Source organism: Pundamilia nyererei, unplaced genomic scaffold, assembly GCF_000239375.1.
Source record: "Pundamilia nyererei isolate P.nyererei 1_Seehausen unplaced genomic scaffold, PunNye1.0 scaffold00063, whole genome shotgun sequence".
Taxonomy (NCBI): domain Eukaryota; kingdom Metazoa; phylum Chordata; class Actinopteri; order Cichliformes; family Cichlidae; genus Pundamilia; species Pundamilia nyererei.
In genome coordinates this window covers 632,880-651,935 of record NW_005187464.1, presented here as the reverse complement: position 1 = coordinate 651,935, position 19,056 = coordinate 632,880, and the positions used below count along the sequence as shown (strand labels likewise).

Genomic DNA, 19,056 nt, shown 5'->3' with positions numbered 1-19,056 from the left:
TCTTAAATGCGTTGTATTATCATAAACACACCCAGTTTATTCAATTTATTATTGACAGAAGAAGTGCCTTCCTCTTCTTCTAGGAAGAGTTTTGCCTGAACTTAAGAAAAAAAAAAAAGGTGGTGTAACAATGAAATCATAAATCAGTGGTATAAAAATACAGCATTGAGTTTAGTAAAGAATCCAAGAGTATTAAGACATTTGGCACCAACAGACTCCAGAGAGGGAACGCATGTGTCATAAATTTAGCTGTAAAAACAGAATCTCTTTTTTTCCCCCCCACCAAAATAAATCTTATAAATGTGTTTTCTTTGTCTTTGTTTGCATATCACTATATTAAGGATACATTAATAATTGAGTGCACATTTAATTGTTCACAATCTTTTAAAAGAAACTTTTTCCCTTTTTTCTTTGTGTCTCTATTTGATTATGACTTTACAATAGATGAAGACACGTGGAAGCAATGGACATTTTGGAAACAGTGTTACTTTTTCTTGACTTCTGTTCCACTTGTGAGGTTTCGTAGGTGTCCTTTTTTGGTTTTGGTTTGTTTGAATATAGAGTTCTTAAAATGCTTTTTGTACCAGGAATGAATTTGGCGATCCCTGCACAAATCTGCCATGTATTGGTGAATTTAACTGCAGGCAGGATGTAGTAGTGCTGGAGTTAATACATGTTTAGTTGTAGTGTGGAACAACCAGTTATTATCAGTAACTCCACAGCAGTAAAATCACCAGTGTGGGAGGACCGCTGTAGCGCCACAGTCACACCATTATGCGGCTGGAATCCCATTCATGTAAACAAAGTTGAAAAAGATGTCATTAATTTGGAAAGCACCAAATTTTTCAGATTTTTTTTACTCCAAGTTATGCTGTGTGAAACCCTTTTGGATGATTTTATAGCAACATTTGAAAAGAGGTTTTTGATTCCACACATTATGTAATATGGCCTGGATAATTGGATTTGGCGTAACACTTTGCTAAAACATGTTGATCTTTTGAGAGAACTGGAGAAGCACAGCCAAAGTTCCTGTTCATTACTTATCTCCGTTCCATCGCGAGTCTCAGGCCTCTCCATTTATATTTATAGACCACACATGCCAGGGATTCTTACTGTGACGCCTGTTTGTTTCGTGGCCACATGGGAAAGACGGTGTTTGAGTGAAGGTTATCTCTCTGCTCTCTACAGACTAAAGCCCATCCAACAACGCATTTCTTTTTCTCAGAATATTACAAGAGCCTGTTTCTTCTTGTCTTGAGGTGCTGCTTTTCTGAGAGCTTTCCATGTAAAGAGCAGTAGCAATCGCATCCTTACAAGGAGAGAACTTCCGATCTTGTTTTCCACCCTTTCTCTCTGCCTGACACTCACAGCCACAGGAAAAAAGAGACTCTGTTTAGTGGAGAGCAATGTCTCACGGTTGTGTGCATTCACAACCCCTCAGCAGCTCTTTGCTGTTGGCCTCCGGAGCTGTGCAGCAGATTTAGACATAGCTGGCAGATGTCAGTAATCTCTGAACAGTGCTTACATCACTTTTATTGCCCCGAAGAGCTACAAGTTACTTTGCTGAAAGTAAATGTGTCACGGGAGACTCAGAGGCACACCTGCCATCATTTACGTAGTCTGGTCTGTGTCATACACTGAGTCAGTTGAAGCTATGATTGTGTTGTGGCTAGTGTAGTGAGCGCTCTGCCTTTTGTTAGTCGTACTTCGCATGTGACAGCGCTATAGTTTTTCCTGGACGCTGGTATGGGTAGATCCATCTAAGCTGGGCATTTGACACTTCCTGCTATTGAACTAGTGGGGAAACATGAGGAATGCACAGCTCCAGAGAAATGTCGGTCAATTCAAACCACTGTTGTCATTTCCTCATTCTTTCTGCCCCCCTCTTTCCCACTGTTTCCCCCTCCTTTTGTTACTATGAGAGCTCACACAATGGCACTTTCATTACGTTCAACTGGCTGCTTTTAGTGTTACTGATAACCTAAAGGTATTATCTAGCAGTGGTGAAAGTAAACACCTTGTTTGTCTTTTTCCCTTTTAAATCAGCTTTAAAATGATTAACTTAAAAGATAACTTGATGTTGAGAGATGAAAAACACGTGCATTTGGATACATGTAAATTTTATAGGTTAATACGGAGTTTTATGTACAAAGCTGGTACATTTCATTCAATAATCCACTGAATCGATCGACAAAATCCCTTCCTCAGGCTTCACACCCTCTTCGCTTGCATGTGCTGACACTTTCTGAGTTTTGCTCTTTCACAACATTAAGAGACCTTAGCAAGGCCAGCACAGGATGAGTACGCAGAATCCCTTTTCTGCCTAAACATGGCTGTACAGGTTTTGAGTGTGTTAAGAGTGTGCTGAGTGATTGATGAAGTGTACTCACCCTTCTAATCACTGATCAGTCACCGCACCAGTCATGTCATCATTTTTTCAATGTTGATTCCAAAAAAGTCCAGCATGATAGCAAGGGATAGAAAACCTAATAAAACTCCATTTAAATAAAAATAAGTGGATACTACATAAACAGCAGTAGCTGTGTTACACAGCAGGTAAACACGCGGATTGTGTGATGCACCCACAATTTTAATGAATGGAAGGTTGAATCAAGCCAAGAAGTGGAACCAAATAAAATTAACTTCTACAAGAGAGAACACAATCTGTGCATCAGCACCTTTTACCATCACAATAACAAATTACGCAAAAGGGAGGAAAAAAAGCCTGGAGGGGCTCCAGGAATGCTTCTGGAAGTCCCTGCCTGACCAGGCGAGGACTCTTATTTTATTTTTTTTTTAATGATTAAAATGAAAACTTTCAAACCATATGGGTTTGATTTGTGGTCATTTGTCATTTGGTCATGTGAGTCATCTTTGTGGGAAAGTTTTGGCTTTTTTATGGGCAGATGGTTTTCGGTAGATTTAGAGTCCTCTCGCTGATGTTGTGATGTTGATGCTGTGAGGAGAATAAGATGACTATCTTATCTGACAACGGTTACATAAGACAGGAAGTGGAAAGGAATTCACAATAGTTAGTGATTACAAGGGGAAAAATGAGCACAGTATACATGCATCATAATTACTGGTTAACATTCTTTCGCAGAGTTGTTTAAATTTAAATGCTATGTGAATAGCATTAATTTGAGTGCATAATGATCATACTTTTCTTACTGGTATTTTTTTTTTTTCTGCGTCTTTGCAGCTGACTGATGGAGGCAAGGCCACCAAAGCCAAGATGAGTGTTGGAGACATCATTCTGTCAATTAATGGGATTTCCACAGACAGCATGAATCACCTCGAGGCCCAGAACAAGATTAAGGCCTGCACAGGCAATCTCAGCCTCACTCTACAGAGGTAACTGCATGAAAATCACATCACTCACACATCTTGGGACTTCTTCAGGACAACCTATGAATTTCACTTACTTATGTGACTAGACAGACTTCCCTGGGACTCCTGTCAACATTTAGATTTTTATTAATATGCTGTTATAGCTGGTTTAACACAGCTTCAAAAGCACTATGAAGTGATTTTTCCTACTTGTGTGTATTGAAGCAAATTAAAAGTATTTTGACAAAAGTTATAGTAAATATTTTAAGGTACTTTTTGTAGGACAGAAAGGCTGACAACTGCAAGAAGAAGCTTGATTTTTAGAACTTTACTTTATTTGTGCTTTATTTAATTAGACATTTTTATTATTTAAAGCAGATGAAGTCTTGCTGTGCTAATTAAAACAGTTCAGTGTTTTTGCATTGAGCTGCAGTAAAATCAGTGGAAACTGGTTTTATTGGCATAATATTTTATTATATTTTTTATTTTAATCATGTAAAAGCCTTATTTATAGTCAACTATAGCATATAATAAATCATTTTATAGACTAACTTGGCCTTGAATGCATTGGTATAAACATAAAATAATATACCTAAATAAATAATAATCAGTAATAAAAAAAAAAAGTATTGTTTTATGGCTGGTTCATTACAGAAAAGTTTGTAATCAATAGTCTACAGATGTTTATTTTTTATTTTTTATTTTTTTCTGGCTGGTGTAACGTGTGGCACCAAATCTGCAGGAGGCATCCAGCTTTGTATCTGATCATGCTGAGTTCATCAACTGTTTTTCCACTAATTTCATTAGGAAAGTATAAAATTCTGAGACCCACGAGGATATAAAATTGTGGTGTTAGTGTTTGTTTTGTTTGCTTTTTTTACCAATATTTTTATTGATTTGTCTCATAAGCTAACAAAAGAAACGGATGAAAACAATATGATCCCCAAACTGATAGTTTCCATTCCACACATGGCAAAACACATGACGGTGAAAAAGAAATGCTTAAAAATCACTTAAAAAGCAGCTTTCACGTAGTTCAAAAAGAGTCCACTAATCTTTGAAAACTTCAATTTTTTTGACATTGAGCAACTATTTTCTTTCTTTTTTCCCTCCATATACTTCTTCATTTCTAATGGGTTATCAGTCAGAATGCATGCTGAGGCAGGACGGACACACTATAGACACATTTCCCTGCACAACACATGTTAATCATCCTCTGTTCTCATAGCTGAGAGCAAACAAGCCTAACTCTATGGGAAAACACCCATAAACACACATTTGGAGTAGAAATGTACTGATGTTTAGAGGAATTAACTTATAAATAGAGAAAAATGTGGATTTTCTGCCAAATGCTTGGCAACCATATCGCCACATCAGTGAGAAAAAGTGGCCTTTATCAGTTTCCTGACTGAACAGTCAAATTTGCTGTTTATCTTAATGGGAGCCATTCAGTTAATCTTCTGGAAGAGGAATGGAGTTGACCAGGGAAAGAATAGAATCCCAGGTTTTATGAAACTACTATGCTAATATAGAAGTGTAGGAACAGCATTAAAATCAATTTGAATTGTTGTAAATATCTCAATGTACTTATTGAACACAGAGAATTGCATTTAAAATATACAATACAATTTAATGTAGATAAGTACATTTATTGTAATGATCAAGATATTGGTAAATATATTAGATATCAGCAGATATTTTTGCATCCAGTTTGTGATACAGTAGGGAAAAAGAGGAGGGATTAAAATTAGCAATAGTGAAACTCTGTACTATTTTTATTGGCGAGTCTTTTGTCTGAATGAGATGAAGTGGTGAATCTAACAGTGTATACGAATCCAGCGAAGAGCGACTTTACTGTCACATAAACAAAGAGAGCCAAAGCAAGCACGCACACTTTCCAAACTATAAAATTTGTTGACAGAAAACTTAAGCCTGGTTTGCTTGTACTGTCATTCCATCACCACATCAAAGGAGAAAGGAGCCTCTGTGCTTTAATCGTGGGAAAACTGTCTGAAAATAACCCCGTCCTGCAGCTGTATGTAATCTAGTGCGGGTAATGGATGCGCAATGAAACATCAAACATTGCCATTTCAGAGTATACGTAAATGCACTCAATAAACAACAAAAGCCTTCCCTTTGCAAATATTACATTACTGCAGTATTTTGTTTATGGCTTCATTTTCATATGCTGCTTATTGCTTATCTTGTTGAGTGACAGCGTATTTGAAATACTCTGTGCTTAAATACATTATTTATAGTGTACAGGGTGCATTATATTGGTTTGTATAAAAACTCTTAAGAATACTACAGTACATAACCCGATTAGTACTTTTATGTTGCTATTTTCTGAAATGCTTCAAACCCAGTGTGCATAACTGACACTTGGTGTGAAGCTTTACCATCTCCAATTATGTGCTACGATTTGATTGACAGTTTTGATCCTTGCTGATAAGACTGTTTGTGCCATAGCAACATTACAAGACTACCAAGAGATGATTAATATGGCAGTTAAAAGATTCCTATATTATGTCACTCTGAAGAATGTGAGCTATGAAAAACAGTTCACATAGAAGATATGTGACCATCCAAATAGCATTATTCATCTGACAACATTTAACAGTGCATTTTCTAGACGGCATATGTGTATTGATTTTCTATCAGGAGTTTGATATGAAAGAATATTATGGTCATTAATATCAAAGTCTAAAAAAATGACACTTTAAGTACGTTTAATCTTGCATGAAAATGGCGGTAAAGTTACTCTGACACGGTGACGCTGCATAGAAAATAGTTTAGTTTCTATTCTGGTAGGAGTGGTCTCTTCTAGGATGACAATGGCTCCCTTCATAAGACACCAGGTGTTACTGAAAGGTTCAGTGACTATGAAAATGATGTCGGTCATATGTTCTGACTGCTTAGAAGCACTCTCAGTCATATAAAATGCCAAATTCCAGTCATCCAGTAGAATAACACAGACTTCTAAAACCATTGTCAGTGTCTTTTCTGGAAATGTGTAATTGCCCAACATTGTCTTAAGACACTTGTCAGGTGTGGCATGCAAACTAATGATGGTGTTTAAAGACGCCAATTCCAAAAAAAGTTGGGATGTAAATGAATATCAGAATGCAGTGATGAATCTTATGAATCTGTATTTTGCTCAAAGTAGAACACAGAAAATGAATGACATATTTAAACTGAGAATATGTAACATTTTTAAGTTTCAAGTTTGAATTTAATGCCATCACAAATGTTGTGACACAACCAAATTTACCACTGTGTAGCATCTCGTCGTCTTTTAAAGGTCTGGAGACCAGTTGCTGGAGTTTTGAGAAAGGAACGTTGTCTCATTCTTGTCTGATAGTCCCGGGTTGTCTTTGTCATATTTTTTTGTTTCATGATGTTTCAATTGGTTTCAGTTGGTGAAAGGTCTGGTTTGCAGGCAGACACCCAGCACCCAAGTTCTTGTCCTACGAAGCCGAGCCATAAAGCCAATAGATGGAATACGTGGTTTAGCACTGTCTTTCTGAAATACGCAAGACCTTCCCTGAACAAGATGTCTGGGAACATGTGATGCTCTAAAACCTGTATATACCTTTCAGTACTGATGGCGCCTTCCCAGATTTACAAACTGCCAGCTCCACATGTACTATACGTGCAATAAATAATGAGATTTTTAATCAACAATTTGTATACAGTTTTTTGCTTTTTCATAAAGTTCTGCCGATATATGGCCATCAAATTCAAACCTAACTAGTATATGACCTTTACTGTTACATTTTCTCAGTGGTACATTTTATATCTTTTCTGTTTTGTGAAGAAAATACTGGTTTATGAAATGTAAAAAATCATTTATTGTCCATTCTTCTTTTATTTACATTTAACGGTGTCCCAACCTTTTTGTATAGCTACCAATGTGGAAAAAATAGGTGATCACTGAAGTGAATCTACATAAGGGCCCGGAGGAATTTGAAGTCAAACTGCACGACTTGCTTCTACCACACATGCACTGATTTCAATGCATTAATGTTATTTTATTGTTGCTAGGTGAGGATAAACATGTTATCATCAGAAAGGAAATGAACCTTGGAAGTGCCCTTCCTATCCTGTTGTTGCGTTATATAGTAAGTCATAACAAATGACTAGGTGAGGGTGAGCTGTCATGGAGTTTCTGGCAAATGGATAAAACCAGCTTTATTTTCCAAGACTGTAGTATGAGAAAAGGAATTTAAGCATCTCTGTTTGCTCATTGTCAGAATGTCATTAATCCGAGTGGAATATATATTATTTAGTTTTGCGGTTTCGTGTTTTGAATTGGAATCACAGCCAGGAAGACTCAGTATAATTATATTTAGCTTGGCTGTTTTTGTGGTGAATCCAGTCGCTTCTATGGTTTAGTTTTACTGGCATGCACATTTACACACAAGACAGCATTTGCTGAAAATGGTCATTTTTAATGACCTCAAAACACTGGCTGTCTAAATGTTTCAGACTGAGATCTTCCACATCATCTTTGTTGATGTGCACAGAGTAAACATGAAGAGTGGGCTTGAGTGAATTTTATCCTTTTTTTTTTTTTTTTTTTTTTGTTCCAGTTTCATGGAAATCTTGTTGCTGACCAGCTAACATTGGCAGCTGTGGAAAGAAGTCTTAGGAAAGTATGATAATTGATGTTTATTTATTGTCACTGAAATATGCAGCACGGTGTAATAAAACACCATTTCCGAAAGCTTGTGGCAGGGTGCACCTGGTTCCAAAACCTCAAAGATAATACAGATCAGCACAGCCAGCCCCCGTGAACCACTCTTTTTGGATTTTCTTTTCCACATTTAACACTAACAGCGTGAGAATCCTTTTGAAAGGTGTTAATTGTGCAACTGCTATATTAATGATCCGATACAGAAAGTTTGCTGCCCAGAAGAACCGATCATTGTGCTTTTGATTGTTTTCAAAAAGTCAAAAGAAACCAATAAATGGGAGGGAGAAAGTAGAAAATTGCAAAAATATCCTCTTCTAACCAGAATCCTATGAATTTGGCATCACTTTTGCTATCATTAGATTTGTATCTGCAGCCTGTGCTTTAGCTGCGGTCTGTGTTTTTAGCTAAACAGTAGTCACCTGCTAGGCTGCTCTGGAGTCTATCTGCAGACACATCTATATATAGCCAATGTACACCCAACCTGTCTTACGCTGTTTATATCACAGGGAGATACAGAACAATCCAATGCAGTCCAAAGCCCTCACTTACTGCTGGCTTAGTCAGATGTGGTGTGGTGGTTGGAAGAAACGTAAGAAAGGATGAGGGTTTATTAAATTGCTTGGACACTGCTTTCAAAAAATACATTAACTAGAATCTGTTTATTCTGTTGTGGGTTCAGTGATTCATCCTTAAGGAAAATTCATTTTCCAGCATAAATCAACCTGGTCTGGATGTGACTTGGGTTTGCTGAATATAATCAAACTGAAATCTGAATATCTTGTTATGATGCTGTAGTTCACTTTTTTTGCATATTGCAATTTTCTTGCCAAGACAAGCGCACGCGATCAGTGAGTATCACTTTCACGTGTGAAGGAGCTGTAATATTCAGAGTGATGCACGTGCGAATGGTATGAATGTCCTCTATCAATCTAACACACGTGACAGCTGATACGGACAAGAGCGCAGGGTTCTGGCTCGGCAAATATACACACACCGGACGTGCAGAGACAGGAGATTACTATGTTAGTTAGTATCCAGGCAACTGACTAGTTACATGCTGATAAGCTTTACCTCAGTGAGCAGCATGTGTGTGTCACCTATTTAAACCTCCGTCCCCACTCTTGTCTGTTGTAACATTCACTATTTCCTCTTCAGAGACGCGCATTCATATTGAAATATGAAGGGGGAGGGCACATGGACAGACAGGAAAAGCATTGTGCCAAACACATGCCGAGTTTTGCCATTGACCGGATAAGCTGGCTGCATAAAAACACAAATACAAAAAAAATGTTTTTTTCCACCACATCCCCTAACGTCTCATATCTGTTGAACTTAGTTGTTTTCTTTCCCTTTTTGTTTTTGTTCATCTTCTTTCTTCCATGTCTGACAAAACACATTGTGATTTCCACATCAGCTACAAAGTTCCAACAGTTTTGCACAAGTTAAACATAACAGGGCAGACTTCGTTCAGCAGAGGTTTTGGAATAATGTAACCTTTTGTATGCATGAATTATCCTCAGCCCTATCTTCCCATGTGTCATATCTGAGCTTTAATCAGACAGATGTTGCTATAGATTCTTTCCAACATCAGAAAATGCGTGTGAAACGCGTATGGGGAAAATTAACGGCCACTCCTATGTGAGCAGTTTTTCCTCTCCATCAAAAAGTGGGTATGCGGGTCTGCAGGCTGGTAAGGCACATGTCTGTGTTGAGAAAGCTGTGTCTCTCCATCATTCAGTCAAATGCCATATGCCAGACTGTTTCTCTTGGCCCTCAAAGAGACGCAGGCAGAGTGGAACTACGTCACATTGCTTTGCCCTCAGGCTGATTCCTCCTGTTGCCTCCTCATTCTCGTGTTCTGGATCTGTGGGTGTGTTGGTGTGTGACAGAGTGGGCACACTGAGAACTCTATGTTGATGAAAACCATGCTCTGCTTTTTTTCCTCTGAAGAAATCTTTTTGGTGTCTAATTTAGAAGTCAACCAGATGTAATATTTATTATTCATCATTTCATTTGGTGCATAATCTAGAATTTTGTGCACATAACATGTAAATCTTTGCCTGTGACACACGATTAGACAAATACTAAAGGTGGAACTATGTCTTCATGAGTATATACAGTAATACAAGTAGTGGTGCTTTGATACAGAAGGAAAACAGTCCAGTAATCTTATATAATATATAAAATAATAGTTAGTTTCCATAAATTATAATGAGAGAATACTTCTCAACAGAAACCAGCTTCATAATGAAAAGTAGAACACAGATAGCTGTCACGATACCCTTGACACTCTTAGGTCTGAATATCTAGTTAAACTGAGCTTAACCAACACATACAGCTGGACTTTGAACCTTAAATACACACTTGTGGGCCCGTTGTGTTACGCAGTGTCTGTCTCTTTGTCGTAGGAGAACAAAAGCAGGTCCAGCTAGGATAGCAGAGGGGCTGAGCGGACCAGATGTTCACGGGACCACCCTGTCAAGTGTTTGTTCAGTTTGCTCTGGGAAAAGGCTGACAGAGTGAATCCGCCCAGCTGCCCCAGTCTGCGACACTGATATCGGATACATGCTGCCTCATTTTAGGCTGGTTTCTGTTTTTCATGGACTGTGCTGTTTGATCTTTAGACCTTTTGCTGTTTTCCTTGGCACAGTGTGGTGTTTCCTTCATAAGCAACTATAGCCTAATGGTGCAATGGAATAGTACACTGGAAAATAAGCATACTGTATATTAACTGTTAAGTGGAAAACCGTCAATGCAAGTAAGGGCACAGATGACATCAACATCTGGTTGAAGGGTGGGGCTCTTTAATAACCTGGTTTTGGCTCAGTTATTGCACTTCAGCACAGTCAGAAAGGAAATGCGTGAATTTGTTGACTGTTTTCCTTATAAGGGATGGCAGCGAAAGGAAGCGAGCCAGAGGACATACCGTAGCTCCTGGTCCGGAACCAGCCTTGCTGACTCACTGTCTGTCTTTTTTGTTTTATCTTAATGAGGCATAAGAGGCACATTGTCTTCATGTTCAGACCAAATATAGGACACATTGTTAACGAATGCCTCTGTCTGTATTTGAATCTTAAGAGATCACTAAGCGTGTTTTGTGCTTGTCATTATTTATATATGCTGTTACAGTGGTGGTGGCTCAGGGGTAGCCAAGCATCAAATTATGAAATTAAGAAGAAGGATATGTACAAGTAATCACTTTAGACTGCTCTAAGAGTCTTTGTATGATGTCAGTGAGAGCATATATCCCTCATATGATGATCGCAGCCGTACATCTCTGGTTTATGAGGGGCAGCCAATCACAAGAAAGTAATAGAAAGATGCATAAAACAGTTTCTTTCAGACAGAGAATGAGCTGAAGGGCTGCAGCAAGGCTCAGCATAAGATCAGTAAAGACTATTGTGAATTGTAAAACATGCAAGGTTATTGATGTAGACTCTAAAAATGTATATGCGTAAAGAAAAGAGCTTAGTAGGGTCCACTTTTAAAAGCCTTCAATTTACCTAACAAGGGCTTACAATTGGTTAGTTTTGTTTGACGCTAAGAACTGTGCTGGTTATGATATTTGTACATACATGATGCAGATTTCAATGTTTTCCTAAACATCTTGAGAAAAAGAGATTACTCTCTTCTCCCACAGCAGCTAAAATCATGGCAGCTGCTTTGGTCATAAGTACAAATCAAATCTATCCCACACTTCAACACCAGGCTGCAGAAGAAAACATGCTTTAAATTACAGTGAGTTCACACATACTGCAGGTTTTGCTTGTTGCGCCACTTACACGTGATATATATTTGTTGTTAATCACTGTGTTGAATATTTCCTACTCCAGGCTGCTATTTCTTTGTATCTATTTGAATACATAAAAAGCATGTTTAGGTGCCAAAGACATTATGTTATCACACATTGTGATTATTATCATTAATACCTTTACTCTGAATTGGTGCAAAGTGATCTTTGTTTTTAAAGAATATAGTTTGGGTTTTGAAGAGTTTGCAGCTTGGGAAGTAAATTACAAAACTTTTAAGTTAAATTTTCCATGCAGCCATTAAGTTTCTACATTTAGGCCTGTATAAAATTCTGTGTAAGCCTTTGTTTAATTAAATTCTCCATGTTATGGTTTATTTGTTTCTCTGCATTAAATCTATGAGGTAGCAGGTACACTGTAACCGCAAACTGTTCTCAAACCGTGTGCTGAAACATGACGTAATCTGATGTGCACTTCCCTAGAAATCTAACAACACACCACATCAACACAGTCTGTTACAGGTATAAATGTTTGCACTGGCGTCAGCCACGTGCGTAGGCTGCATAATAGGCTCTACGTAGAGAAACTCTAAATTAGGGTTTCGCAGTAGCGGTCATATTCATGCTTGTAAATCGCGCTATTTTTAGTGAACTTTATGGTTGAGAGTTGTACATGAGATGTCTATACTGGATGTGCATTTTGCATTAAATTGAAGCATGTGGATAAAGTGCATATGTCTGTCCTTTGAAGTGATTCTCTTTTCCCACCGTGGCCTTTGTTGAAATTGATATCGATTATGCTTTTACAGCTTCTCCAGAAATTCTTAGGAAATCCTCTCTAATCCTAAGAACAGGTCTGAGAACAGGGCCTTTGGAAAAAGACAGAGACGTGAAATATAAGACCGGTGTTCGGCAGCTCATAAGGAAACCTATTAATTGTCCACAAGCAAATTAAGCCCCGACTTGAACCATGTTTTTCTATTATACATTTAGTAGGTCTAGTGAAACCAAGTCAATTGCAAAATGATGCTGAAAAGATGTTTAATGAGCACTGATTAAATAATCTTCTTTCTGTCTTTTCAGGCCCTCTGCTGCCCCTTCTAAAGATGGAGTACCCAAGGTATGAAGGAAAATATTGGCTATATAAAATAGATTAGCTTAAGCTATTTTCATCTCTATTTATTTATGAAATAGTATAGGTTTACATGCAAGTAAGCATCCTCGCTGTGCCCTTCTGAGATTATGTTGATCCACAGTTTTGGTTTGGCATGTCCAATGGCCCAGAGCACCATTTTTAACCTATATGACACAAACAAAGTGTGTGAAAACAGTTTATTTACATGTTGTGCTGTGCTGTTGGGAATGCTGTTTCAGAGTACATGCATGGGATGTTTTGTTGTGAACTTGTTTGTGCATGTTGTTTGTCTTCACTTTCATGCAGGATGAACCTCAAGAAATCATTAAGCCCGTTCCAATCACTCACCCTTCCCCAAGCACCACATACACCAAGCCAATAAGTCAGGCCACTCCTGCATACAACAAGACCGCTCGTCCATTTGGCGGCAGCAGCAGTGGGGCTTCCTCCTCACCGGCTGCTCCTAAAGTCGCTTCTATACCCTCTGAGTCATCTGCTTTTACACCAGCCGCCCCTTCCCAACTGCCGCAACCTCCGTTTCCGCTGAGGTCGAGCCAAGCTGCCACAGACTCGGCTCCAGCCAGTTCAGTTCCCAAACCCAGCCCTGGTCGCTCCACCTTCACGTCCTCATCCACCTCTTCCTCCTCATCAAACTCCTCCTCTCCTGCCAGAATGACAACCACCTCCTCCCATCCTAACGTCCCACAGCCCTCTGTCTATAACACACCTATTAACCTTTACTCCAATGCCAATGCTTGTGAGGTGGCTGTCGGACAGAGGCGAGGTCTTTTGGAGAGCCAGGGAGTGTCAGAGCATGTTAATGGGTATGTACCATTTATCACTCTAAAAGGAACTAAAGGTGGAAACTAATATTTACAAATATAAACACAATATGTGCTTCAGTAAACCACAGACATCGTAGCGTCTCAAATTTCCTAAAATACTGCCTTGAATGAATATGAAATATCTTAATCTGATTTTCCGCTCTTACCTCACTGGCAGCGGGAGCTCGTTTACACTTTACAGCTGTCGAACAGATACTCTATCTAAACTGCAGTACTTGCATCAACATTTGTTTTTAATTAGCTTAAATCCTTGCAGCTATGTACTTCTAAAGACCACAGAGGAAGCAGTTTGGCTGGATTGGTCTTCATCAGCAGGTTTTTGGATCAGTAGCCGGGCTACAGTAGCCTGATCTACGTTTACCACTCATTATTTTTTTCTGTCAAGTGAAAAAATATGTCATAGCGATGTGATTTATGTTACCAGAGTGCATACATTGGTGAATTTATTTTTTAGTATATAAACTATGGAAAATAACAGACATTGAGCGCCATGATACTGAAGTACAAAATCCTTTATATGTAAAACTGCTTTCTTTACCATCTCGTCAGTCTTTTCTTTGCCTGCAATCTTGGACTGTTGGCCTCTAGAAGGTGCGTGCGTGCGTGCGTGTTAACCTGCATGTCTTCTTGTTGTGGTTTCTGTAGTTTCCTCAATGCACATTCTCTCAGAAGGGTGTTTTGAACTATACTTGTTCTTTCCGACTGGTCTATTTATGTTCCTTATGGGCTTCAATTATTTTCCATATACCCTTTCTTTACCCACAGGAGGAAGAAGAGACAGATACCAAGTTAGTGCAGTGAATGATAAAGTAGCTTTCTAACCATGTGGAATGCGATTATAGCCTTTACATCTCTCTACTTTATGATTACCGAAGGCATGCTGCTTGCACCTCTTTGACCTAATCCTCACAAACCTTATGTTTCTATTCATTAAATTACCATACTTGCTTATTTCAAGGTCCAAGGAACTGTGAAACCCTGTAAATAACCAATCTCTGATTCTAACCCCCACACGACACCCAGCCAGGAGGTCACTTCATACTGTTAATTATTAATTTTTTAGTAGCATCAGGCTCTGTGCTGGTTAATACCGTGTTTACACCCAGTGAAGTCTGGCCTGTCATCACACTGGGCCTCTTAAGTCACTCAGCTCTGCATCTGTCTGGCTCCATCTGCTACTGTGTTTATTCAAGGCCAATCAAATCACAGCCAGTGTATTGTGTTTTGGTTGAGAATAGCCTGTTTTGTGCGCTTTTTGATCGCACCGTGTCTCCTCTCTCTTGAAACAAACACATAGTGGAGCAGCTTACATAAACTTGGGCTTTTGACATTCAATCGACCCAAAGCTTAGACCAGTACTCGAACACTACACTTATTGTATTCCAGAGTGCGGTAAAATTAGTTTGGGTGGAAAAGACGAGCCCTTAATTCGAGAGCACATCACTCCCATCTTGTGGTGAATTGTGGTCATTGTCGTTTCTCAGTCACTCCCTGCTGTTAACATGCAGCCTGTGCGTTGAATTAAACTGTTTTTGGCTTCTCTTAACTCGTGTCATCAAGCATTAGATATTAAGCAGAGTTTTTAAGGACGTTTCATAGATTTTATTCACTGGCTGACTTTTACTCCAATAGTGAAATGTAGAAAAATCTGGGCAGTGCTTTAACTTTCAGATCATTTCTGTCCTTGTTCCTTTTCTCCTCTGTACATTCTCATTGCTCGCCTGCAGAACTTCACCTCCAGCTAGACCTCGGAGGTAAAAATCGAATAGCTTTTAGGTCACAGTGTGAAACCTGCATCTACAAGCTGCACCTTCTATTGATACTGACTCAGTACTGAGCTTTTTGCACATGTGTGCACAGCGTGTGTGTTGGTTGCCGTGATGGCAAGAGTGTTACACCTCAAGTGTGCATTTAAAATGGTTTGACTGTGTTAAATATTCGAACTTGTACTAAATTCATTATTTGTGTTATGTCGGGCAGAGATTATCCTCCTTGATGCATGTTTAAAGCACAAAAGTTTACCACGTCTTTAATATGATTTCTTCTTATTTGTTTAATTATAAAGGAAAGCCGCTGTGCAGCCTGAGAATCATTCATCCCCACTAAGTGATGCCAGCAAGAAGCGTCTGATTGAGGACACAGAGGACTGGCACCCACGGACAGGCACCTCCCAGTCACGCTCCTTCCGTATCCTGGCCCAGATGACTGGCACTGAGAACGGTGTGTACCAAAATAAAATGCTGAAACTAGCCGGACATTATTTCAGGAACCAGGAAATACTGTAAGGATCAGTTCAGTGTTAAATTCCAGTTTCTAAACCACTGCTTGTAATTGCAATTTAATTAATTGTATTATATTTATATTATATAGTATATTTCTACTTTCTTTCAAGCTAACTTCTAGTATAATATTTCAAATAACAGCATTTTTATACTCTGACTTCTATTGCTGGTGTAGATTATAGTGATTTTGCAGCTTCCTCAAATAATAGAAAAAAGCTTTCATCACCATATGATTGATTTATTATTTCATATTACAGTTTTGACTGTAAGTGACATTTGATGTTACATGAGCAGGCTGTGGTTTGGGCTTTTCCTCCAGCTCTAAGGGTAGTGCGTGCAAGTGTTTGTGGATCACTTCAGATGCATGATGACATTTACAGTGGCTCACTTCAGTGAAGTAAGATCAGATGTCTTTTCCCTCTAATTTTGTCAGGCACACTTACCAGACTGGTGTGAAACACATGTGATTTGTTGTGTGTGGTGTGTCTGCAGCTGAGCAACTGGAGAATAGTTCAGGAAGTCTTATCACAAAATGAGCCTAAAATAGGTTCGAGTAGAGGTAAAGCTACAACCTTTAGAAAGCTGAGCGTAAAACCTGGCCTTGCCTTCCTTCAGAAGCTGATAAACTTTATGTCCACAGCCCCTAAATTATAAAAGCATGTGTCTTCATATATGTTCACTGACTATTTAATCCACATTCAGCTTCATTTTCATTGGTGTTTTTGGTTATTTTCTGTTGCAGAACAAACCCCAGACAACAGTGGAAAGAAGTAAGTACTGTAATCTTATTTGGTGTATGTTTGAGGGTCGTCCCACCCCCCACCCCCCCCCTTCTGTCTGGTTTCATTTTTCTCACTGTCTGGGTGTCTGCGTTTTGAGTACTTTTGCAGGAAGAAATGCATCTGCTTTGGCAGTTGTACTGTTATAAGAAGTTCTTGATCACAGAGGTTTTGGATTCAGAATTGGCCCTCAGAATAATTGTATAAGCATACGGACGAGCCTGTGATTTAAAGTAAAGCACTGATTTCCTGATCTTAACGCTCGAATTATTCTTAATTTGGAGAAGCCAGTTTCAAAGCTCTCGGGGGGGAAGATGGGTGAGTGGAGACAGCCACTGGCTTAGCGTAGGCCGTGATTTCTACGGCTTTTCTCATGTTGAAGTTGAGTTAATCCGCAGTAAACACAGTCTGCCCGCTGTACCAGAACCCCAACCAACCAGTGTGTCATTCACTCTGCGCGTTGTGGGTTGTTAAATGGTACGTGGGTAAAAGCACCTCTGCCAAGAAGAGATTCTTGCTCTCCTTCTGTTAGTGACATTTAATTCAGAGAACTTTTCTTAAGGGAGAAGTGACTATTACACATCTGCTTTGTTTAATAAATAAAAGTTTATAAAGAGTAGGTTTTCTATACTTCCTTAATTCCTGCCTTTGCTTCCTTGCTTGCATGTGTTATCTTTACTTAACTTACTTAACCTTTCAACCTTTCCCTGTTCTCTTCTTTTCTTTAATCCTTTCTCGCGGGGCAAATCAGATTGAACAAGTTGGACCCAGAAGTTATAGGACACAAGTACAACAAGCTGAGAGACTGGCATCATGGCGTTTCAGCACGAGTGCTAAATGTGTAGTAGAAAAGGGTTTGTTTTGCTTAATGCTTTATTTAATTTTGATTTTTGATTAAATTTACATTGTCGGCCTTTGCGCAGCAGCATAGTTGCACCCTTCATTTGGCAAACTCTTTTAAAATGTCCAATTCTAAAGTAACACGAAAACACACTATGTTGCAAAAATAGTTTTAAAGTATATTTTTTCTGGTGACATGTAATTTAAATATGTAAATGATTCATGCATGGAAGTACATGTGTTTGACTGAACATGAAGCACAACACGATTCTGTAGTGTATAGTATGCGTTTCTGTAGTGAGTTGTTCATATCTGAGCCTCCACTCTTAATCTTATTCCGTATCATTCTGAGCATTTTCTGTGTCTTTTTCTTGTATTTTCTATACTAACCTAAGTGATATTTGTCCACCTTGTATGATTTTACCTCAATAAACTTCTTTCTGTATTGCTCTTGATCTTTTTCCACTCTTTTCTTCTTTTATTCTTCTGTGATGGAAAAAGGCACTTTGCCAGTAAGAAATTTCCAGTTTTTGAATGTGTGTGATGTGAAAGAATTTTCTGTACATGAAGAATTTAAATTAAAATTTCCAGTCATGTAATAAAAACTCCACAATTCTGCACCTTGTAGGGCATTAGTTTAAGCACAACACAAATGCTAAATGCTCCAAACCAGTAAAATGACAAAACTTATGCTGCTCACACTCAATCATTTGGAAATAGCTACGCAGCCTCTTAATTCCTATGGAAGCAGTAAGGATGCTTTGTTTTCTGCAGAACTGTATTGCATTACATTATTCAAAATGGCATCCAGTTTGAAACAGTTAACTATTCTTCATGATGCTTGTCACTAGAAGAACTTCTCGGTGTAGTTTTACTTGGATTGTTTTTTATGAGTTACTGGTCATTCAAACGGTAACACATTACAGACAGCATAAGACAGAGAAAACACATTGGATTATGATCAAAACTACAAATAAACATAAAACCTCAAGTCTGTTGTAACACATAGACCTAGTTGTTTGATAAGATTCAATGTGATCTGGCTGAAAAATAATCCAGATGTACAAATTGTTAACCTGTTGGAGCAAAGCTGGTCTGCCGAGTGATCGCTAACTGGGATCCCTTGCCGTCTGTCACTGTCTCTCCAACGGTTGCAAGTTTTCTTACATCAAGGTAGACGTGGTTAAAATGGTTCCGTACACACATTCATTTTCAGGTCAAAGAAGACGGTTGATTATGCAAATGTGAGCCAGTGACTCATCATACTGCTAGTCATTAAAGCTTAAGGTGAAAACATGGTTCAGGTCTAACTATAGGTTAGGGCCAAACAAGTAGTAGCTATGGGTTTATACTGCATCAAAAAGTCAATGTAATGTCCTCTGAAGTCATGGAGAAATTACT

General features: G+C 38.6%; 1 protein-coding gene across 3 annotated transcripts in view; it reads left to right on the top strand.

Annotated features, from left to right (window-relative positions):
• The window catches only part of pdlim5b (PDZ and LIM domain 5b), a 35,764-nt gene that overhangs the window by 12,825 nt on the left and 3,883 nt on the right, over positions 1-19,056 (top strand). Inside the window, exons 3-8 of one of the 3 annotated variants that reach the window (XM_013911408.1) lie at positions 3,203-3,354; positions 12,858-12,894; positions 14,520-14,542; positions 15,482-15,508; positions 15,820-15,974; positions 16,779-16,806. In XM_013911408.1, the coding sequence (XP_013766862.1) occupies positions 3,203-3,354; positions 12,858-12,894; positions 14,520-14,542; positions 15,482-15,508; positions 15,820-15,974; positions 16,779-16,806 (422 nt within the window). Of the gene's footprint in view, positions 1-3,202; positions 3,355-12,857; positions 12,895-13,215; positions 13,734-14,519; positions 14,543-15,481; positions 15,509-15,819; positions 15,975-16,778; positions 16,807-19,056 lie in introns of all 3 variants that reach the window. The other 2 variants (XM_005735197.2, XM_005735196.2) reach the window with 2 other exon arrangements.